Source organism: Ochotona curzoniae, unplaced genomic scaffold (genome assembly GCF_017591425.1).
Source record: "Ochotona curzoniae isolate NIBS_2020 unplaced genomic scaffold, NIBS_Ocur_1.0 contig_517, whole genome shotgun sequence".
Classification (NCBI taxonomy): domain Eukaryota; kingdom Metazoa; phylum Chordata; class Mammalia; order Lagomorpha; family Ochotonidae; genus Ochotona; species Ochotona curzoniae.
In genome coordinates this window covers 2813725-2838325 of record NW_024466454.1, presented here as the reverse complement: position 1 = coordinate 2838325, position 24601 = coordinate 2813725, and the positions used below count along the sequence as shown (strand labels likewise).

At 42.5% G+C, this 24601-nt stretch overlaps 1 protein-coding gene across 1 annotated transcript in view; it reads left to right on the top strand.

Annotated features, from left to right (window-relative positions):
* The window catches only part of SPON1 (spondin 1), a 279261-nt gene that overhangs the window by 156726 nt on the left and 97934 nt on the right, over positions 1-24601 (top strand). The window contains exon 6 of the mRNA XM_040989073.1: positions 18730-18878. Within this exon, the coding sequence (XP_040845007.1) occupies positions 18730-18878 (149 nt within the window). The remainder of the gene's footprint in view (positions 1-18729; positions 18879-24601) is intronic.

Sequence of the window (24601 nt, the reverse complement as noted above, 5' to 3'; positions counted from 1 at the left end):
TGCTGTGTCCCCAACTCCAATACTACAACTACATCTAATACAGAGTTTGTACTGAGTACATGTTATTCAATGGATATGCTGCAAAAAAATGTCTCTGGTGAGAAAATATTATAGCTACTTAAAACAGTCCCAGGAAAAGTGAATCTGTATGTTCTCATAATATTAATAAGGTTACTCAGAATCACACACAGAAAATTCTGCTAACAGCACTTACATGTTTAGGTTTCCCAAACAATGAGTAGAAAATATACCCTGGAGAACTGTTAATGCCAAGTGCAGCTGACCATTCATGGTCATGAATTGAAATAACTGCACATTTTATGCCAGCCACTACTTTTCTGCCAGACTTTCTCCCAATTTTTGAAAATTCTTGAGTTTCTCATTAGCAATGAGGCAGTAAAATGCTTCTTCAACCTAGCTTCCGCAGACCTTGCCCTTCATTACTCCTTCCTTAAGCTGTCCAGTTCACAGCAACATCTTGGTCTGCTTTGAGATGCTTATTTTGATTGACAAAGTGCATAGATATTTAGAGGCTGCCTATTGGAAGGGTAACCTGTCCTTTCCATTACCTTTGCTTTTGTGAGGTCATATATGGGTTTTGTCTTTGCTCCTCCAGAAAGGAACCCCCCATCCCTTCCTTTAAACTCTTCCAAGACCTAAAATTCAGTCTTGTAGATTTTGCAGACCTGCCTGACACGTCGTCTGGCTGATGCCATCTGCCTCTAATCCGTCATCTCGACACCATAGGCCCCCTGGCCTTTTGGAACTCTGCTTCACCAGTCATTCTGTTTGGCCTTTAAGCTCAGCTGCTGATCTGATCTTGATTCTGACAACACTCTTGAAGGTTGTTCAAGCTATGAATTAACCATTCAATCTTGATTTCGCTCTGCATTCTGGGAAGCCAAGCCTTATCAAACCAAAGGAATCCATGCCACTCCCTCACTGCCATCAGTTCACCAGTAACAAGCTCAAGAAAACAGATGAAATACCCCTCTAATCATGAACTTTTCAACAAGAGTAAAACAAATTTCTCCTCCTTAGAGTTGCATAAACAGGGCTTTCCATTTTCCTAAAGTTGCCGGAGCCAGTGGGCCACCAGCTGCCACCATGTTGCTCCAGTAGGGATACCAAGGTTGTAAGCAGCAGCTTAGCTTGCTGCACCACAGTGCTGATCCTTTTTTTATTCAACTTCACAGCTTGTGCAGTTGCAAATTATTTTGATTTGTCTCCTCTCGTAGCTGTAGTACTTCATTCATCCATCCTATTATGGATTACCATTTGAGTAGTTTCTAGATTGGGTCTATTCTGAATAGTGTCACTATATGAATCAATGTGCATGTCTTTTGGTAAATATACATATGCATTCCTGGTGTTGGCATACAGATATAAAATTTCTAGCTTATGAGGTAAGTGTCTTAGATTCAGTAGATTGTGGTAAACATTTTTCTATAGCAGGAAATAATCTAATTAATCTAAATCCTGCCCTACTTAGGGTTTTTCCTCCCCAGTTTAACTATGTCGTGTCTGTGTAGTGATATCACAAAGTGATTTTATTTGAATTTGAGTTTCCTATTGTCACAGGCCAATTAGATAATCTTGAAATTCCTGCACAGTATTTTAATCATTCTTTTTATTGAGCTATATGCTTTCTCTTATGATTTCTTCCCTATATCAGGAAGATGAGTCTTTAAAGCAAAAGATTTTATTTATTGGAAAGGCACAGATACAGAGAGAAGGAGATACAGAGAGAAAGAGCTTCCATTCACTGGTTCACTCGTCAAGTAGCTGCAATGACCGGAGCAGAACCAATCTGAAGGCAGGAGTCAGGAGCCTCTTCCAGGTCTCCCACATGGCTATAGGGTCCCAGGGCTTTGGGCTGTAATCCACTGCTTTCCTAGGCCACAAACAGGCAGCTGGATGGGAAATAGAGTAGCCGGGACATGAACTGGTGCCTATATGGGATCCCGGTGTGTGCAAGGCAAGGACTTTAGCCACTGGGATATCAGTTTGAAGTGGAGAACAGAGCCAGGATTCAAATCCTGGCACCCTGACATGTGATGTAAGCTTCCCAATCAGCATCTTAGCTCATATACCACCCACCCACCCCTGGATGGCATCATATAGGCTTCTAAAGAAAAAATATCTTGTTCACTTTTTTTTTACAAAATTTATTCTTAGCTATTATATGTTTAATATTGTTATGAATAGGACTTTTAAATATCTTACTTTTCATTTGCCACATATAAAAACAAAATTGATTTTCATGCATTAATAATATGCATGAACCTTGTTAAATTCACCTATCAGTTTTTATACAGATGATTTTGGACCTTTTACATATGCAGGCACGTACTACTATAATTCCTTTCTAATCCTTAGGCCTTCTCTCTCTCTTTTTTTTTTTTTCCACCTTAGTGCACTGACCAGAGCTTCCAATAGAGTGAATAGAAATTGCAATAGTGTGCATTCTTGTCTTGTTCCAAATTTCATGGAGAAATTCTTTAATATATAAAGTATAATCTACACTGTAGCTTTTTTGTGGATATTGTGTCCAAGTAAAGAAAGTTCTCTTCTATTCTTAATTTGCTAAGATTTATTTTACCCTGAAAGGGTATTGAATTCAACCAAATGCCGTTTCCATAATCTCTGAAGATGATAATTTATACAATTTTTTTCTGCCAATGTTGATAAGCATATTCACTTTTGAATTTTAAAATACTCACGTGCTTCTATACTAAATAGAATACTTTTCCTAAACTGAATATACATCTTACTAATATTTTGTTTGAACTCTACATCTATGATCATCAAAGATATAGGCTCTATCTTCATTTTTGCTTTAAGTTTTGAGATGCATTTTTTTTTGCCATTTTTGTACTATCAATAGTTTCAGTTAAACATATTTTACTTCTGTTATTAAATAAGCAAACTTTGCTCAAAGGCTCTAGCTTCTCTGTCATCGAAAGAACAAGATATTTCCCAAAGGAAACCAATCCTGAGACAGATTCTGGTACAGCTGCTCCTTGACAATGTGTCCATGGACAAAGTACAGAGTCTCTGAGTTGCTTCTTTAGGTAAAATGATACTGAAATAAATTAGCCAATGCGTAAGAAAGCACCTGGTACAAACAGGTGCTCAGTAATTTCTGCTTTCTGCTACCTCTTCTGTCTGCTGCTTAAACTTTTTTTTTTTAACATTGAAGACTATTTACCTATTTACAGGGCTTAGCTGACAAATACAGATTCAAACCTGAAAAATGCACTAACAGGAGTGGAGAGATCCATTCTTTTTATACTATAGGGGGAAAAAAATATTTACTGTTCCTGCTAAGCATTTAAAAGCAAGCACCTAAATTTTTTAAATTAGATAATTATTGCTAGAATTTAATGGTGCATTAAACATTTGGAAGTTGTCCAGTAATCTAGCCTCTCCCATATATATCAAAGTTTATGTAGGGAAATCAGCCTGGAAGGACACTTCAATGAAAGCTCCCCTTTCTGAAAATATAATCCCAGTATCACTGTCAGTGCACAGACTATCAAGCAGCCTCTGCCACATGAAGGACGATGAGAGTTTGCAGGTGCCCTGAAATTATGTCCTTTGCCTCAAGTGATTGGCTAGACTTCAGAGATCTCCAGCCAAGTCAAGTGTTGGAATTTCATGGGAAAAATAAAAGGCTAGGAAAGCAGGGAATCCAACAAGCTTGGTACTCATGAACACAGAGAGCCAGGAGCTTCAGTGTCAGCAGGGGCAATGGATGGGCCCATTCCTGCATTTCCCCACCTCCAGAGCTAATTCTCATGACTGCCATGTGGAACTAGAATGATGTCCTGACTATAGGCTGCACTCCAGTTGAGCATCCCAACAGAAGTAGAAACCTCCTCCATCCTCCCACCTGCTAGCATCGATGCCTTTTTAACAACCTAACAGGGACCCCTGTGAGAGCGCAAGGTTATTGGCCAACACGCATAAACCACAAGATGCAGGGAACATGTTCAATAAATGACAGTGTTACAGTAACAATGAGGATGACACACCTGGTTTCAGCAGGGAGGAGTGGCGGAGCATCACCCATAGTTGGTCTGAAACAGGAGCATCCTGCATTGTCTCTTTTCTAATATCCACACAGCTTTTGTTTGCTGTCCTGGGGCCAGATACATGATCATAGGTGGGAGAGTCAAGTCTTTTAGTCTTTGATGCAAAGATGGCAGGTGGTTTATATAGAAGGTGATATAGGAAAAAGGAGCGAAGAAGTAAGAGACAGTGGCAAGAGAGAAAGAATTAACATAAACATAAGAATACATTGTTAAGATCACTGTTATTAGTGTACCTATGCAGAGTATGTGGGATACTTTCCAAAACTTTTTAGAATTGTTTGTTAAGCACCCACCTACCAGGGGCCAAGTTGCCTATGGAGCACTAATTTCTTAGTGTATTTACTCAGGCATTGGCTGGCTGGCTGGCTGACTGGGTGGCCTGGTGGACTTGGAGAGCTTTGGAGAAGGCCCTGAGGCAGCAAATGGAAAGAAGCACCATCCACTTGAAGTGGCTCCTCACTGACCTGAGTGTATGCCTCAGATCAAAGGTAGAGGTGGGAAAAAGATGTGATGCAGGGTACCAAATGCAGCTGCTGCAGGTCAAATGCATCTTCAAGTTGACTCCTACAACTGCCTGCTGCCCACAACTCACAATTGTGACCATCCTTGGAATTCCAAGATGAAACTGCCTGCACAGTTGGTCTTTATGTTTAACAGTACTCAAACATAGCCCAGACTCTAGAACTATGCTGCCTAGTCTGATGGGCAATAGACATGAAAAGATATTCAAACTTAACTGCAGTTAATTAAGATGAAAAGTCCAGTTTCCCAGTCACACTGGCCATGTTTTAAGTGCTCAGTGATTGCCTATGACAAGTGGCTACCAGAATGGACAGGGGAGTATGGAACACTCCCATAGTCGTAGAAAATTCAAACAGATAGTACCACTCTGGCTTGGGTCAGCCTGGATCCGAATCCTGGGTCTCCCACTTACTAACTGCTCTACATCCTCTAATTTGTCTGTGCTTTATCTTTCTAATCTGTAAAATGGACTTGATTAAAGGATTGAATAGATAACAATATGGAAAGCATACATTAAAACTCTATCTTTATCCATTATTATACATAGTAATGATTATTTCCCCAGTCTCTATAGCAATTTCGATATTAGACAAGTAGTCCCCAAATGTCCCTGAACTCCTTGAGCCTCATCTCTGGACTCCCAGCTTGTCTCCACATTCACATTGCCCTTGCCCTTTTGCATATGTCTCCCGCCTCCCAAACCTGGACTCTGGATAAAGAGGCTGCTTGGACCCCTTTCAGCTTCTTGGCAGGGTCTCACTGTAATATAGGGGCAGATTCCTCAACCAGGACTTCAGCACGGTCAGGGCCTCTACAGCTCACTTCTGGGAACTTCAGGCTGTATGTCTGACTGCTCCTGTTGTTTTCACACCAATGAACTCTAGCCTGTGGACTTCAGACCCCCAGGGCTGACTGCTGCCTGAACCACAAGTACGCAGATGCACCGTTTGAAAATTCTGCTCTCCTTTCAGATCTTACCCCACTCTAGTGGACAGATCCTGGGCACATCTCACTTTGTTCCTAATCTCCAACTTCCCTGGAGATGCATAATATTAATTCTAAAAGTAATTATTCATTGGATTTTTTTATGTACCAAAAAATACGCTAAGTGTTTGGATATGTATTTCCTTCTGTGACTACCAACAACCCCTACCTCCCCCCAATAGATATTACTACTATTTACATTTCATATATAGAAAAACTGACCCTTAAAGAACCTAAGTAGTTTATTCCAGGCTGCACAGTTTTTGGCAGACACAGGAATCTAATAACGGCTGTAAACCAGTAAGATGTGCCCCTTTTAAGAATTTGAGGACCTGCAGTGGGGCCCATGTGGGAACTAGTTTGTGTCCTGGGTGTTCCACTTCCCATCCAGCTCCCTCCTTGTGGCCTGGGAAAGCAGTCAAGGACAGCCCAAAGCCTTGGGTCTTGGACCTGCGTGGGAGGCCTGAGGGAAGCTCCTGGCTTCTGATTGGCTCAACTCCGGCTGCTATGGCCACTTAGGGAGTGAACCAGTGGATGAAGGATCATTCTCTCTCCTCTCTGTAAAATCTACCTTTCCAATAAAAATAAATCTTTTAAAAAATGAATTTGAAAAGATGAATGGAGACATAAAATAGCATGCATTTGGCCAAGTTAAAGGTGACAGATTCGGGCCCGGTGCAATGGTACAGTGGTTAAGGTCCTCGCCTTGCACACCTGGGATCCCATATGGGCGCCGGTTCTAATCCCGGCGGCCCTGCTTCCCATCCAGCTCCCTGCCTGTGGCCCGGGAAAGCAGTCGAGGACGGCCCAAAGCCTTGGGACCCTGCACCCATGTGGGATACCCAGAAGAAGCTCCTGGCTTTGGATCAGCATAGCATCGACCATTGCGCTCACTTGGGGAGTGAATCATTGGATGGAAGATCTTCCTCTCTGTCTCTCCTCTCTGTATATCTGCCTTTCCAATAAAAATAAAATAAATCTTTAAAAAAAAAGTGACAGATTCAATGGGCTTCATATTGTATGTGTAAATATTGTATTTACATTGATTTAGGTAGGGCAAAGCCATACAGGGACAGAGCTGTTACGTGCATGACACAGGGATCATGCAGTTCACCCCAGGGGCTTTGTGGTGGTTGAATGGTGTTGAGTACAAAAAGTCACATAAGAATTTGGGGAGGTAAAAGAATTTACTTAAAATGTTGATTGCGGTAATGGCTACATTATCATCTGTGTTTATAAAGAGGGTGAATATTTTTTTTAATTTATTTTTTATTATATTTTTGACAATCTTTACATAGTTAATTGGGGTAAAAAGGTTCAAGGGCTATAGGAAAGTGGGTAAGACTATTATTTCCATATTGTTTCCTCCATGTTTAAAGGGGGGTATTAAGGGAAAAGGCCCATCCAATTTCCCACCCTCCCCCGGTCCTGCATGTAGGGTATGCTTAAAGAGGGTGAATCTTACTGGATTCAAAGTCTGCTTTGCTTTCAAAATAGCAAATAAAGCAGACAGCAGTTCTTCCTCTACTTACCTTCACCAGTTGTCCAACTGCAGCAAAACAGGGGAACAAAAATCAAAGCTTTAAAGAGATGGTGAAGTTTCCGTGTGCATGGGAGTTCAGGTTTAGATTGCAAGAGCAGAAATTTCAGCAAAGAAAGTAGAAATAGCTCAGACAGACCTTCCTGAAAAGCCTGAGGTGCAGGAGATATAAAAGACTTTTTGTGAAAATGGAGCAGCTTTGGAGGTTTTCAGTTTTTGTTTGTTTTAATCCAGAATGTGAAAACTTGAATCTCTATTTAAAGGGAAAGCCATCCATCGCTCCAAGTAGCCGAGTCTGCTCCTGTTATTTCCCTTGGACCTGAAGAACTTGCATTCCTCACAAACCATAGATGTCCTGGTAACAAATTCATTCAGCTTTCATTTAAACAAAAATTATTTTATGCTCATTTGTGAAGGACATCTTTGCAAGATATAGAATTCTGAATTGACAGTTTTTATATCACTTTAAATTTTAAAGGTATCATTTTCTTGTCTGCTGTTTTGTCTTATTCTTGAAGGAAGCAGTCATTCTGATCTTCGTTTCCCTCTGTATAATGTATCATTTATGCTCCTGGTTACTTAAGATTTTTTCTTTGGGTCTGGTTGTCATAGTTATATTGAGGTGTCCTTTCTTTGTTTTTATCCTCTTTGGAGTTTGTTGAGGTTTTGGGATTCTATGGGGTGATATTTTTCATCCAATGTACGAATTTTGCAGACATGGTTTCTTCACATATCTCTCTGGCTCAATCCTTCTGCCTTCTGGGACTTTAATTACACTAATTTAATTATTTATTTATATTCCTAAGTCACTGAGAATACAACTCCTTTTGGCTTTTTTCCAGTTTTGTTTTTATCTCTGAGTTTTTTTTTTTTAAGATTTGTTTATTTTTATTGGAAAGTTAGATATATACAGAGAGGAGGAGAGATGGAGAGGAAGATCTTCTGTCCACCAGTTCACTTACCATGTGATTGCAATGGTCAGAGCTGAGCCAATCTAAAGCCAGGAGCCAGGAACTTCTTCCAGGTCTCCTATGCGGGTGCAGGGTCCCAAGGCTTTGAACTGTCCTCAACTACTTTCCCAGACCACAAGCAGGGAGCTGGATGGGAAGCAGGGCAGCCAGGATTGGAACTGACGCCCATATGGGATCCTGGTACATTCAGAGTGAGGACTTTAGCCTCTAGTCTACCGTGCCAGGCCCCTGAGTTTTATTTTGAATTGTTTTCTAACACCTTATCATTCAGTTTACTGATCTTTGTTATGTTCTAATATAGATATTTTTCATTTCTTTTTTTTTTTAAGATTTATTTTATTGGGAAGTCTGATATACAGAGAGGAGAAGAGACAGGGAAAAAGATCTTCCATCTGTTGATTCACTCCCCAAGTGGCCACAATGGCTGGAGATGCACCGATTGGAAGCCAGGACCCTCTTCTGGATTTCTCTTGCTGGTGCAGGGTCCCAAGGCTTTGGGCCATCCTCGACTGTTTTCCCAGGCCAGAAGCAGGGAGCTGGATGGGAAGCAGGGCCACTGGGATTAGAACCGTCACTTATATGTTATCCTGGTGTGTGCAAGGCGAGGACTTCAGCCACTGGGCTAATGCACCGGGCCCAGATACTTTTCTATAATTTCCGTATAGGCTTTCAAAATAGTTCACATTTCTTTTCCAAGATTCCCCATCTGTTCATTTATTAGGTAAATCTTTTCTTTAAATCCTTGAGCAGATTGATAGTAGGTATTTTAAAGTTCTTGTATTACATTCCAGCAGGTCAGTCATCTCAAGAACTCCTTCTATACTGACTTCCCTGCCTGGTTTTGGATCACTTTTTCCTGGTTCTATATATGTACACTAGTTTTTATTGCAGAACTGACATTGTTAATGCTGCCTTATTCAATTTCTGTAATTTTTTCCTCCTTTTTAAGAACATGGAATTTTCATCTCGAAAATGGTTAATTTGCTCCTGGATTTGCTTGACACTCTTTGAATACCCTGTTTCTAAGCTGCAGAGTGAGTCTAAGTAGCCCTTTTTCTATGGTTATTTTTGTTTTGCTACTAAGCATTGGCTTTTCTAGTCCTTCATTCATTGTCCAGAATGGTTAGCCATGCTTCCCAAATATAGATGGTTAGCAGTCCTCTAGCTCCAGCATTGTCTGATCTCTGGGATGTTTATTTCTTAATTTCGCTGTAGCTATTCTCTGCCAATCCTGTGGAGTTTCACGCTGTATTTGTAGTTCAGTGTTTGGTCAAATTTTTCAGGAAGTTTCTGTGCGTGTTTCTGAAGTTGGTTCTCTTTGGCATTATAACCCATAAATCTCATCTGCCTCTAAAGGCCCCACCTCCTTTATCTGTCTGCTTAGTTGAGTTTGCTATGTTCTGCTCTGCTCTACTTCATCTTTCCACACCACAAAATGGAAAGATTCTTGGGCAGAAAGCCGAGGCCAAGATGGGCTCACCGGCTGTGTTTACCTTCTCTCAGGCACCATCATCCTTTGCTACATGTTTCTGCAGCATTAGAAAACTGGAGCCTCATATTTTTCCTAATAACTTATGACAGAAAGATTAGTTTGATGTCAACTAATCCCTGAGTCAAAAGCATAGGACCAGTGCACAGATTTTATGGTTGTCTTTATTCTCTTTTTTAGTTTTGTTTTGAAAGCTAGGGTTATGTAGAGAGAAAGATCTTCCAACCACTAATTCACTCCCCAGTGGCTTCAATGTGCTGGTCTGATGGCAGGAGGATCTTCTGGGTCTCCCATTTGGAATGCAGGGACCCAAGCACTTAGGTCAATCTCTACTGCTTTCTCATGCACATTAGCAGGGAGCTGGATCAGAAGTGGAGCAGCTGGGATTCATACCAACATGCACATCAGATGCCAGAGCCACAAGAGCTTAGCGTGCTGTGCCATAGTGCAGGTCCCTATATTCTCTACTGCTTATTGCTTTCTAAATAAAATTGAAAGTTCCCCTTAAGACATTCATATTGGGACAAGCATTGTGGTGCTAAGGGTTAGCCATCATTTGCAATGCCAGAATATCATATCTTAAATTGCTATACCAATTTGAGTCCCAGCTATACCATTTCTGATCCAGTTTCTTCCTAATGCATGTAATAAAGTAGAAGGTGGCCAACCTGATTGGACCCCTGACATCCATGAGACAGAGATAGTTCTTGGATTTGGCTTAGCCCAGAATTGGCCATTGCAACCATTTGGGAAATAAGCCACTGGAAGAAAAAATTTGTCTCTCTCTCTTTCTCTCTCCCTGCTTCCCTCCCTCCTCTCTTCTTCCAAATAAGTAAATACAGATGTTTTTTGAAAACTATGCTCATACTGTCTACTGGTCTCATCAGTGACCATCCATTCTTCATACACATGCATACATACTTGCACATACACACATAAGCAAACTATCACGATCTACTCATGGTTTTTCAAATTCCTCTGCCTCTGCTTTTGTACCTATTATTCCTTTGCCCTCTTTTCCCTGTGTGCCTTACCAATTCCCATTCATACTTTAGCTCAGCAGCCATGTTCCCCAGGAAGTCTTCTGTACTCTCTGGCCTATGTGTCCCTTATTTCATGTTTAACATTCTGTATTTGCCTTTATCGAAGTTGCATCACACACCCTGCACTATAATTCCTTTTTATGACTTGTCTTTTATGCCTTTTGCTTTTGCCTCCAGACTGAACTTCTCAAGGACAGAGACCAAATCTTTCTTATCTTACAGTCTTGATGGCCTTGCACAGGTTCTGGCAAAAAGGCAAATAGTAAATATTATAAGGTTTGCAGGCCAAACAGCCTCTTGTAACTACTCAACTCTGCCACTGTAGCATGGGAGCAGCCATAAACAGACTGTAGATAACAAATGGGGACAAGATTTTGTTGGAAGAAAAACAGGCAGCTGTAGCTTGCTGGCCTCTGGCCATAGCACATAGTATAAACCAAATAAATTTTCAGTGAATCAATTAATAGAGTGGAATAGAATCTTACTTTTGGAGAATCAGAGAAAGTGGGAAACACATAGACAATGTCATAAGTGCAAGGATATTTACAGGGATGGAAAATTACACTTGGAAGCCTAGGATAGATAAAAGAAAGTGGCTGGATGAGGAATGCAAGAAGGTAGAAAGCTGAGGAATTCTTGGCCTGATTGAAAAACATGTTTTTCTTTCCAAGAGGACGGACTGGAATGGGATAGTAAAAAGCAGAGTGAGTTCTTGGAGCAGCCAAGAGCAGGAAGGACTAAAGCACAAGTACAGGCTATTTCCTGGGAGGCACCCAGTGGCAGCCCCTCCCCCAGAGGCCAAGTTCTGTGGCCGGATCCTGAGCATCAGAAACCACGCAGATCCTGGGTCTGCCCCCAGGGTGAACATACAATAGCAAGAGGGAAGTGAGAGTCAAGCCAGCATTCATGAATCAAGCTGGCATTACCACAATATTTTTCTCTTGGTCAACAGCCACATGAAGCATGGATGAGTCTGTGAATGAGTTGACTTTGCTGATCGGGGAAGCCTTAAGTGACAGGTCACATACTAAGAGATTAAAGGAGAAGCCAGAATTTAGATATTAGTGGAATTCTGTTTGATATGGTTACTTCAAATTTCAGAAAAAACCCAGCAAGGCACAAAGCAAAGATCTGCTGAAGAGTACTATGGGGGAGGCCAAAGTAAGAGAACAGGAGATTGAAATAATCTAGTCTCAAAAGTTTAGCACATGGTCCAGGGAAGCCCTAAGAATAGATGTCAAGGAAATGACAAAGGAAGCTGCCTGCAGAATTGAGCTTAGTAGAGTACCAAAGCCACTGGTCAAGAAATCTGGGCAGTTACTGACCAGCTCCTATACTGGGCAGGGTCCTCTAAAGAAACAAAACCAATAGCATGTGTATATGAAGAGACGAATTATAGGGAATTGTCCTCCTGACTATGAAGACTGAGAAGTCCCATCAGAAGTAGTTGGAGACCTTAGAAAGCCAATGATTGGTTCCAGTGTCAATCTGAAAGGTCTGAGAACCAGGATTGCTAATGGAGTAGTTCTAGTCTGAAGGCTGATGGGCTAAAGGCCCAGTGAGAACCAGTCATTCAGTCTGAGTCCAAAGTTGAGGGTGAAGGGAGCACTTAGGCAAAAGAAATTCCCTCTTATTGGAAGAAGAATCAACCTTTGTGTTTTCTTTAGGTTTTCAACCAACTGTATTCACCCATTTATCATCTAGGGAGGACAATCTGCTTTGCTTTTGTCTGTCAAATCAATGCTAATCTCATCCAGAACACCCTCACAGACACAAGAAAATAATATCTGAGCATGTGTCTGTCCCCATCCCCGTAGCCCAATCAAGTTTATGTGTAAAATTAGCCATTACATTGCCATGTGCAGGACACCTCAGAAAACACATTACTATGCAGTATGCCTCTTCCAACACCAGACAAAACAACATGGTTGTTCTCTGATCACTGCTGACCTTTTAGGCATCCTTGTCAATACTGGTAATCTAACACCACTTACATACCAGAAGAGATGTTGGGAGGTTCCTACATATTTCCAAAACATCTCTTTAGAGTGATGTTTTATGTAGGTGTACAGATTTGCCATCAGTAACTCAAATTCACATACTAAGTCATTTCTTTCTCCCAGCTTCCTACCTGTCTCTGTCCCATATAAGCCTAACCCATCTAATCAATTGGGAATAAAATCCCAATGAACATGGCTGGGACCTGTTAGGGATATGCTAAACCTCAGAACTTGATCCCTTACCTGAAAGATAAAGGGGTTAGCGAGATAGCCATTGCTTCTCTGCCCCTAAACTCTGAGGCCTCGTTGTTTCACCAAGAACCCCAAAGCCACCCTGAGTACTCCCATGAAGAAGCCATAGGTCCTGGCCTTGCCCCATTCTCTCCAGGCTTCCTTAAACCTAGATTCTCTTTTTCTCCTCCCTTATTTCTCAAAAGATGGAAGGACCCAGTAGTCAGTGTCCTTATACCCTAGATCCTGGAACCTGCTTAACCATCTCATCTGCAGGTCTCAGACCACTGAGTTTTATTCAGATCATTCTGGGTTGTTATTTTCAGATTCAAGTTCTTGTTTCTGACATGTTGTCATCTCCACCCACACATTCTAGGTCAAACTGCCACCTAATTGCCCAGGAAGATTTTCTTTGGTTACCATGCCTTTGAGAAACTTTTCTGCCTTGCCCAGCTCTCATTAGATCTCAATGTACTCTCTAATATTTAGTCTATTTTCTGTGTCAGTCATTGCTCATCATTTTGTGGACTTCAGGCTCAGAGCATCATTAGGAGGAAGGCCAGATTACTGTCTCTATAGATAAATAGGCTGAGATTGACACTGATCTCACTTGTTCAACTCAGAAACTTTCAAAACTGAGACTAGAGTATGCAATGATCAATCAAATATAAAAGTTTTAACATCTTCACTGAGCTTATTCCCAAGACCTGTCCAATCTCCTGTCATCCTGTCTTATTACACTCCTGGCTCCTTGTCCATATGTCCTCTGCCAGTGACCCAAGGAACATCCTACACAATTTTTATGGGGAATGTTAAAACATTTTTTGTAAGACCTCCTTGCTCTTGGCCTGTTCCTATAGAATCTGTTTCTCATTACTGTAATGAAATACATGAGGCCAGCTACTTTGCAGAGAAAAGAGATTTAGCTGGCTCATAACATTGGGAGCTGGAGGTCCAGGACTGAATGAACACCACCATGTGTGCAGTCTCCGGTGAGGACCCCATGGCAGATGTTATCACCATGGGAGTGCATGTGAACTGAGAGATGTAATCTCCAGACAGGAAACCAAAGAGAGGGGAGCGATCAGGTTTATTCCTTTATAACTCAAGGTTCGGTGAGAATGATTTTAACCTCTTGTGAGGGCATTGGCACCAATGACCAGATGACTTCCCACAAGGCCTCACTTCTTAAGGATTCACAATAGCTCCTGATACCACCATGTTAGGGACCAGGTTTCCAACACATACGCCCTTGGTTGATGAACCCCTCCTCTCCTATGCCCAGGCATGTCTTCTCAGGGATACGACACAGTGTGGTGAAGGGTAGCTGTGCTCTGGTGCTTGCTGGTCAGCATCTTCACTCATCTTCTGTGACCTTGGGTTAACTCTCTTCATTTCCCTGAGCTTCTTTATGTGAAAAAAAGGAATTCTGAAAGTTTCTGTTTCAAAAGACTTTTCAAGTGTTCCTAATAAGCTAATACAGATCAGATCTTTAGCATGGTGCCTGGCTCAGTAGATGCTAACACAGGATGTCACGGTGACGTATCATCATGTTATTCTTCTAGATGGAGCTCTTGACCATTGTTCTCCCTTTCCTAACGTCATTGACCATGATGGGCTCTCAGAACCCTCCACAACTAAGTTTCTATTTCAGCTTCTCTTTATCTAAGCACACTGTAACCACGAAAGTGGTCTTATTCCTCTCCTAATTTCCCAGTGGGTTATAAGGAAAAGAGGAGGTGTTCTGAAGTGAAGTGGCAGAGTCGCAGTTTTGCCCTTCCCTTACTGTGTGAGCTTAGCCAGGTTCCTGGAGCTCTCTGGAATCCAGTTTCCTCCATTGGAACATAAGGATAAAGTTGGAAAACACCATCTTAACACCTCACAGATATTCGTTCCTCTTCTCTATGTCATGAGTGAAGTCCCCATTCCCACTGTCCCCCCAGCAGTCCTCCCAGCAGTCTTCACCAGGGTGCTACCCGAAGTCTCTCCAACCTTCTGCATGTGGGACACTCCCCTTGCTTCTCCACCTTGGTTTGGTTTCTTGGAGATGCCTGTAGTGTTTGATGTCAGAAATAATGCAGAGATCTTTGTTTATATACTTTCTTACCACTCTGATAGTTCTTTTCAAAGCAGGATTTTTAAAGGATTAATTTGCACAGCCCTGCAAGTCAGTGTGACTTCGTCATTATTACCCCCACTTTTCTAAGGAGACTGAGCCTCTGAGATTCACGGACACAGCTGGCGGTCTGGAGCACCAGTCCTCTGGCTTCTGCCCACCATGCCTTACTCTGCACCATTTGTGTCAGGGTGATTGCCACTCACCTAACCCTGATGCCACTTTCTAATATTGCATCATTTTTTTATGGGTGCCTGCTGTATTCCCCTTCCCACTCAGGAAAATGTGCCTAGTCCCTTCCACTTTGCAAATACCTGTGATTTGATTTGTGTCTTTAAATGTGTTTAAATTTGAATTCATATCATACATATGCTGCAAGTCCATTATAGGAAACTAGTAATCATACTGGCTGGACTGTTGAACTGGTCCAGTGAAATTTCATGCAAGAGTAAGACCCTGCTCTCAGAATACCTATATTCATTGCCTTGGTTGAATCTTTGGATCCGGGGAGTTCAGAGACAGCTCCTGTATCACCTGTGCTGGTACTAATTCTGTAATGATCCTGACCATGCTGAATTGTAATTAATCTGCTTACCCATCTGTCTCTTTCACTCCCAGACTGCAGGTCCCTTCAGAGAAAGTGTCAAATCCCATTCTGGTCAGTGTCCAGGGCCTGCTGCCATGCTTGGCATATAGTTAATGGAAGCTGAATGAATGAACAAGAACTATCCATTTGGGCCCATCCCATAATCCCATATGATTGTGCTTATTCCTGTTCTTTTTATATGGTGTAATACTTGTATCTTGCATCTTATACTTCGTTAAGGGTCGGTTTCATGTTTTACTCATTTTTATGTGCTCCATAATAACCATGAAAGAAGGAAGTCATAATTATTGTCTATTGTATACCAGCAGTGATTTCACATACATTATCTCTTTTTGAAAATAATCTAATTTAATTCTCAGAAGAGATCGATAAGGTAGGCATTATCATTCCTGAATTACAAAATGGGATGCTAAGACTCGGAGAAATAAAATAATTGAATCTGACCAAGTTTGCATAGCCAGTAAGTGGCAAGGCTAGGATTTTGATTTTTTGTCTGCTGGCTGCAAGATCAATGTCTTTCCTTTTGTTGTTGTGTTTTGTTTTTTAACAGAATGAGAGATAGCCGAGTGCTTTAGCCTAGTACGTGTGGGAACATTGCTGAGCTAAGACTTGGATTTAATCATATTGAGTCAAATCTGTACAACTTTCTTTTCAAATATTTATGTTTAAAAAAGATTTATTTATTTGAAAGGCAGAGTTACAGAGAGAGACACAGAGAGCTCTTCCATTCATAGGCTTATTCCCCAGATGGCCTCGTTGGTCAGAACTGGCTCCTGCCCAACGCCTGAATTTGCTTCTAGGTCTCCCACATGGGTGGCTGGGGCCAAAACACTTGGGGCCATTTTCCTCTACTTCCCAGGCACATTAGCAGGCAGTTAGATTGGAAGTAGAGCACCTGTGACTCAAACCTGTACCCTTGTCCTCAAATACTTTAAACAACACCTTGACCCATCTCATTTGATTATTTGGATGAAATGCTTCTGGAAACATGTAGTAAGCATCTGCCATGTGTCATGTACCGTGCTGAAGACCGCATCCCTTGGGGAGCTTACAGCCCAGTGGGCCACACTGTAATGATAAATATGCTATGTGCCATGGGAAGGCAAGAGAAGAGCTTAGGTTGGCATGGGTAGACCTTGGGAGGCTCCTGAATAAATTGTGAAAGAGCAATGGGAGTTGGAAACCCCAAGAAAGCAGAGAGCCCAGAGAGAGCTGCAAATGCTAAACCACAGAGGGGCAGATTTGCATGTAGGACAAACCTGGACCAATTTCAGTGGAATGGTTCTGGGGGAGCTGTGGGATGGGTGGCAGCAAGAGATGCTGAAGTGGGTCTTCCTTGTGCACATCAAGGCCCAGAGAGCGTAACTGGCTATCAGCTGTGAAATCACACTCTTGGCTTAGTCGACAGTGAGGACATTCTCCCTGCCTAAGAAATGGACTACAGAGATAGCTAGCAGCCTCTCCATCTGTCTTCCTGAGGAATATGGGACAGACACAGAGTTTGCACTTCCTTGATGTGTAGGAAATAAGGATCAAGCGATTAAGCTGACCTATATGGGTTATGTCTTCTACCTAAGGGTATGGCCTGGCTTTGATTTGTGCTCCTGGAGCAGGGGGCTCTGGAGTAGCCATGGCAGGTGTTACTTATTTAGAATTCCCTCTTCCTAGGAGGTAGACTGGAGTGACAGGGTTTTGTGTACTCTGGGTCACAGGGTGAGTGATAGATTGAAAGATGTCAGTTGTTTCACCCAATTCAACTTTTCTTTTATGTGCAAAAAAAAATTCCTTTAACTTATAGAACTTGATAGGATGGCTGAGAATTGAGCCAACCTATGGATTAGATACAATCTGTGAATTATAAATATGCCATTACATGGCACATAACAATGGAGATACATTCAAATAAGTGGTCATTAGGCAATTTTGTCATTGAGCAAGTACCTCAGAGTATACTTAAACTAAGATGGCTATGAGTTCACTAGCTGGTATAAGCTTACAGGACTATTCTCATATATGCAATGTACCTTTTACCAAAATATTATATAGCACATAACCATGCATATATTTGTAATCATCATATACAAAGATAAATCTTGAATGATCCTGATGTTAATTATCAGCTTCCTTTTTGTCCCTTCTTTGAGGACTTTGGTAAAATCATCAAATGTCTTTCTGTCTTGGTCTCTCCCAGGTCTGTTTCCCCAAGATCTGAAGCTGTGCATTCATTCACTCCTGCATCCCACTGCAGTCAGCGTCCCACAGATCTTCACCAAGCCCCTGTGGACAGGCCACTCCCACATATCCAAACTAGCTAGCCTATCCTGTAACCACGGGGAGCCTGCCTGTTCCTCACGCTGGAAGGGATTGAACAGTCAGCTGCAGGCAGCTGTGTTGATGCCTCCGAATTGCCCTGAGCTGCGGTACACATCCTTTGTCTTTGACTCTTTGCACGCCTCCCCAAGCTTAGCACTCTAGTTTAATCCCATCAGTGCATTCTTCACATCCAGCTGTCTGGATGAGCTATCGAAAATGCAAATGTGATCATGACATTTCACTGTTTGGAACTCTTCAGTGGTTTTCAGATCCTTTCAGGTGACATCCCAAACTTCTGAAGCATCTGGGCCGCTCATGAGGCTGGCTTCTTCCTACCTCTCTGGCATGAGTTGCTTACTCATTGTGACACAGCAATGCTGAATTACTTCTGACTCTCCGAGCACACAATGTTATTTAATGTATCTAAGTCTGCCAGAAATAGCTGTCCTCTCTATCTTGCCTTACAAATCTAATCACCTCTTATAATTCTCTCAACTGTTCCCTTCCCAGAGAGAAGGCCTCCCTGGACTGCCTGCATTATTCAGGCATCTGTGATTGACCTGTCTGCCTGTTCCCCAACCCTGCCCATCTGCAGGGACTCTGTCTTACTGAATAGCACTGGGCCAATCACAGGGTCAATGCTTAATCAGCACTGGCTGAATCATTCAGTTATATCTCCGCCCCATCTAAGGGACTCATGTGTCAATCACACTAATAACCACATCTTCATTGGTTTTCCCAGATCAGACCAATCATTGGTCAGCAATCATTGGTGGATCCCACTCCTGATAACCGCATCTTCATTGGTCTTCCCAGGTCGGGCCAATCACTGGTCAGCAATCATTGGTGGATCGCACTCCAAGAATTATGTGTTGTGGGAGTACGGAGGATACGCCAGTGAAGGTGTCAAACAAGTGGCAGAATTGGGCTCACCAGTGAAAATGGAGGAAGAAATTCGACAACAGGTAGGAAAAAAAAAATTACACAAGGACCAAAAACCAGAAATGCAAAAACCAGTCATTCCGTATCTGCTTTCCAAGCAGTTTGAGATTTGCATGCAGTAAAATGTACTGGAAGAAAATATAAAATATGTTTGCTGAGTTTCGGGGATAGGAGGAGAGAGCCACAAATGTCCTTGCTGTCGTCTTGGGTTCTCCTCGGCCGTTTGTTTTCAGCTCGTGCTGAATGCTGCTGCAGTGGCCATGTTGGTGGGAGGTTCTGTGTCTGATTCCCTGAGAATCAAAGTGATGATTAATGCTTTCTTTCTATGATCTTTGAGAACACTGGCAGGGTTGGGTGATATTCAAACTTTCACAGCCAAATTGCCATTTCTGAACATAAATGCTAGTGTATTCACACATGCCTTCTGCCACTGCGTCTTGAGATGTTTGATAAATTGGTTGGTCCGTAGTCGGAATCATCATGTCCTGAGGTGTCCTCTGGGTTCCATGTCTTGTAAGCCCACTGTCTTTTCTTCGTCCAGGCCTGAATTATCTCAGACTGCTGAGAGAGACAGGATGAATAGCCCACCATTCCTGTCCAATGTATTTGGCCAACAGTGCCATTGACCTTCATCAAAATCCCAATCTAGTTAATGCCAGACAGAGGATCTTAGAAGAAGAGTGGTATATTTCTCAAGAGTGATGGTTAATGGAGAGATGATGGTACAGCTTTAGCTGCCACTAACCACAGGAACCATGTGATTTGAGCGAGTTCCACGGACAGCCACATTGCACTGCCTACCAGGTGTTCTGTGGTCATTTCACCACACAGGTCACGGGCAGACCACTGGCTTCCTTGTGGGCAGACACTCGGAGGCTTGAGCAGTGCAGGAGGCGGAGAAGCCTGGGGCTTCCCCTTGAAGCCTACCATCTGGACTCCATGCTGCTGCCCATGAACTTGGAATTCAATGCAGCAAAGGTCACTCTAACCCAAACATAATCCCCTGAGGAAACTTTTCAGACCCAAGTTGGGAAATGCCCAAGAATGAGCTTGTGTTTGTTATTAATTTGATTTAAAGTCTCCTCTCTCTTCTCTCCTTGGGGGGAAAAATTAAAAAATGTTTGACCAGATGTTTTAAGAGTGCATGTGATTCATCACTTGGTTAGCTGTCTAGCTACTCCATGTTTGTCTAACTCCAGCCGCCATGCCTTTCAGACTGCAGCAAAGTCACGAAGGACTCGATGTGTCTGGCCTGCCATAGGGCTAAATTGTCTGGGAGCCTGGGTGCCCATATTCTTGGTTCTCAAGCATGCAATTATTTCCCAAAGGCTTTCCAGTTTTGGTGGTAGGAGGTGTTGAAAACAATTTGTTGTAAACAATAGCTGAAATATTAGTTTGCAAATAAATTAGATCAAGATCAAGGGCAACTTTATAATAATGCTGGTCTCACTTGCTAACTTTCTGGAGGATTTTCTGGAAAGCAGGGAAGCATACAGGAATCAGACAAAGCTAGGAGTGTACTGTACAAGGGGACATGTTCTGTCATGTGTCATAGCAGTGTAAAGGTTGAAACTTGCGCATGGGAACTCCTGCATAAGTGTCTCTCACCTAGGAATATGTTCTTTGCTTGGTGTGTTCCTAGCCAGGCTGTGTGGACTTGGCTTTCATACTACGTGGGCTAACATTCCTGATATAAAATCACAATTATGCGTTTCAATGTGCAGTGTGCATGGCAATGGACATATTTCAGTGTCCGTCACCAGCTGCCAGGTCCTCTAGGTGCAAGACATTTACTTTGCCCATCTGTATATCTAACCTGAGGGAACAATATTATTATCTGTTTTACAGATAACAAATCCAATACACAGTCAAGTCTCCCTGGCTCCAAACCCTGTATAGGGTACCAGGGATATGATTTGGAGCTTTGTGTAAATCGGGGTGGAGGGGAGGCTTGTAAACTCTCAAGAATTTCAAGATGGCAATGCTGGGAGTTGCACAGGAATGCACAGGTGGTATGCCCATGAAGTTGACCCTGCGTTGGCACCTTCTCTGTCCCCGGAGAGTCCCCTCCAGCCAGATATTCCTCTTGCCAGCCTGTGAAAGGTTCCTGTGTTGGCAGTGTATCAAGTTCTCCTTGTAAAGTCCATCACATAGAGCGACTCCAGAGTCCTTCACTTCTAATTCATGTGCCTAGATATTGTTCCCTACAAGCACACAACTTGCAATATTTTTCTGTAAGTAAGCTTTAAAAAAAAAGCCCAACATAAAAAGGAACAAGAAATGAATCCTCCTAACATATAAAAATGTCCTCTAAATAACCAGGGGGACTTGTTGGAAAACATCCACAAACTAACACAATGTTCCCAGCCTTTAATACCTTATATCCTACCAATCGCTTTATCAAAGAACCCAAGTTCAACCATGAGGAAAATAAAAAGCCCACTTTTCCCAAGAAAGCCATTTGTATGCTTACCAGCATTCTCCTGTTACAGACTTACCACTCACTGAAAGTTTCAAGGGCATTAAAAATCACAATAGGTATTGTTGGAGGTAAATTTTATGCTAATGACTTTCGAACTCAAATGAACAAAAATACTAATCCCATTAGTAGTGGAAAATTATAATAATACAGTTGAGTAGAAATTTTAATGTTATAACTGCCAAACACCAAGAAAATTAATAAAAAAATATATACTGCATTGTTGGCAGTAATGATACAAGCAGCCACAGAGCCTGGAGGGCGGGAGGTTTACCGTTTACTACTGGGAGACAGGAGCAGCGGCACATATGAGGGGCTTCAACAAGTTCATGGACAATGTATACTGCCTTTAAATCCATGAGTTCATTGAAGCTCCCTTGTACTTCCTGGTGGCCGCTGAAGACTGGGAATTAGAAATATTGAGCAGTGGCTGTCCCAGCAGATCACAGAGGGAACCCCAAAGCAGTGTGAGGCAGTAGGAAATGGTGGGTCACATTAGTAGGTTGAGGTGGGAAGGGAAAGTCAGCTGATGCGTCCTTGTTTTTGAGAACAGCCCACTGAGGCCATTTCTGCTCCAGCAGGCACGTGGATGGCATGTTTCCAAGGTGACTGATTCTCTGCTGGATACCAGCCCAAAGGGATATCCTGTTCACTACTTATTCTGTGGAAAACCCAGGCTCCATGCTTGATTGTCCCATACCCCCAGGTTTCCTTCTCTTGGATCCATCCTTATCGGCACCTACTTCCTCATCCTCTCTTGCCTAAATTGCTGCATTAGCCTTCTGATATCTCTGCCTCTGATATTCCTATCGTCCATCTTGCACTAGGGTGCTCCTCATAAATCATAAATCATATCTTGCCACTCCCCCAGGTAAGATGCTTCATGATTCTTTCTTGACCCAAGCATCTAAATTCCTTATCATAACTTGAAAAGGGTTTATAACTAGTCCAAGCATACTGTTCCAATCTTTTTTCTTGCAGTAACTCTAGCTTTACCCATGTGGAACTTCTCTGTCTCCCCAAAGCACAGTGACCCTTTTGGCATTTGGATCTTCAGCCAGAAACATGTCAGCCCTTGCAACTAATGAACTCCTGTTCATCCTTCATGACTCGGCTGAACAGTTGCTTGCTGAGGGCTTGCCTTGGTTCTTGCCAGGTGTGCCCCCCTCCTCAGTACCCTCTCTCTCCCATGTCATTTCCATGCCGTTCATCATATTTCCTGCATTTCTTTGAGGTCTCTCTCACTAAAGCTGCCCTTCCCCTTTCTGTATCCTTTGTCTCCAGCAGATACTGTAGGTTGCTTCAAGAATGCTGCCTAATTATGTGTTTTTTCATTTGATGACATTAATATTAATTAATTGAACTTGGGAATTCATCATTTGCTAACTTTACGGAATACCTGCTGCATGCAATGGAGATATAATGGTATTCAAGAAAGTGGCCTCCCCTCCTGAACCTACATCCTAACAGGGGAGGCAAGAAAACAAGTTTTAAAAAGATAGTTAAGTGGAAGGTATTTGGTACAGCAACTAAGTCTACATCCCATATGAGTTGAGTGCTGCTGCTTCACTTCCAATCCAGCTTCGTGCTAATATACACCCTGGAAGGCAGCAGTTGATAACTCAAACACATGGGTCCCTGCCACAGCATAGGAGACCCAGACTGAGTTCCTGGCTGCTGGCTTCAGTCTGATCCAACAGTATATATTGCAGGCATTTGGGAGAGGAAATCAGTGTGTGTGTTCACCTTTTAAAGAAAATGAAAACAAATCAATACGTTTTTTAGATAATTATAAACTGTGGTAACTAAAAATAAGCAAGAGTGGTGTGACTTAAAGAATAGCAGGGGTAGGGAGGAGCCTGTTTCCAATGCAGTAGTACATAGAGAAAGTCTCTCAGCATGGTCATTAAGCTGGAGCGCAACAGTACGGGCATCATTTTAGTGGATGATAGAAAGTCCTGAAGCAGAAAGTAGGGTATTATGCTTCAAGAACTGAGAGAAAGCTGGTGTGGCCAGAGGAAAGGGAGTGAGCGCAGTGTGGCACAGAAGGAACCTGGAGAGCTAAAAGATGAACCACTTTACACTGAAGAAGTTCACTCACAGATTGGGTGGGAATTGAAGACACCTGCATAACCACTTCCTGCTGGGATCCTTGGTCTCTTTAGAGGACTTTATGCATCAGCCAGGGACATGCAAACACACACTGAGCTGTCATCATCATGCTGGAATGTGGCACCCTGGCATTTAACACCTGCTGTCCCCTCAAGGAGGAAGCTTCCTCCCTGCCCCTCCTTTCAGCTCAGGATTGCATCTGGGTTTCAGTGTTTCTTCCTGTGGCAAGATGGGGTCTGGGTTCCAGTCACTCACTGCCTGTGCTGTTTGTCTCTTCCTGCTGAACCACTGCCAATGGGTTCGCTCTCTGTCTCCAGCAGACACTGGTGCCCCTGGGATGCAGTGTTGGTTTTTCCTTACCACTGGAGTCTCCTTTGTGATTCCACCTCTGCTGCTTTTCATACTATTCCATTATTAGGGCTGCTTTGATCTCTTCAGTCATTTTGAGCATGTCTGATCATCACTCTCAGATATTCCTCGTGTCTCAGGGCCCTAGGCCTACTTTTCCTCTTCATTCCACCTCTCATTCACTAGTTTTCTCATGGCTTTCAGGTGGCTTGTTTGTCTTCAGTAGTAGGCTTTATTTTTTTCTTTAACAGAGTGCTTTTTTTGACATCTGGTCCCACCTGAATGTCAGTGTCATTTCTTGGCTTGGGACTATGCACAGCTGATACGTAGCTGGACTCTGCCTTTACACAAGGGAGAGGCTAGGAGTTTCGTTTCTTAAAAATGTCCTGGGAAGAGGGCAAGCCTCCTTGCCAGGTCCACCAATGATGGGTAGAGGGTTATCTCCTGCTCATCGATAGAGCAGTCCTGTAAAATACTGTTTTATGAAGAGTCCCTTACCACGTTTCACCTTATGTCAGCTAGACATTTCCCCTTCTCTCCATGCATGAGCTCTCTCCAGCTTCTGTTAGATATCTGAATGGATTAATTAATTGACAAATGAGCCATGAATAACTTGCAGGAAGTCAGGCACTCTGAAAAAACAAACAAAAAACTACCTGTTCTCTCGAAGGATGCACTAAAATCACTCCAGCTTTGATACTTCTCAGGTTTAGGCTTTCCCTGACCATAAGAAGTTAGGTAATGGTGGACCCTAACATAGGCATTGATTGTTTCATCCTCAGGGGGCCTTGCTTTGGTGGATTGCTT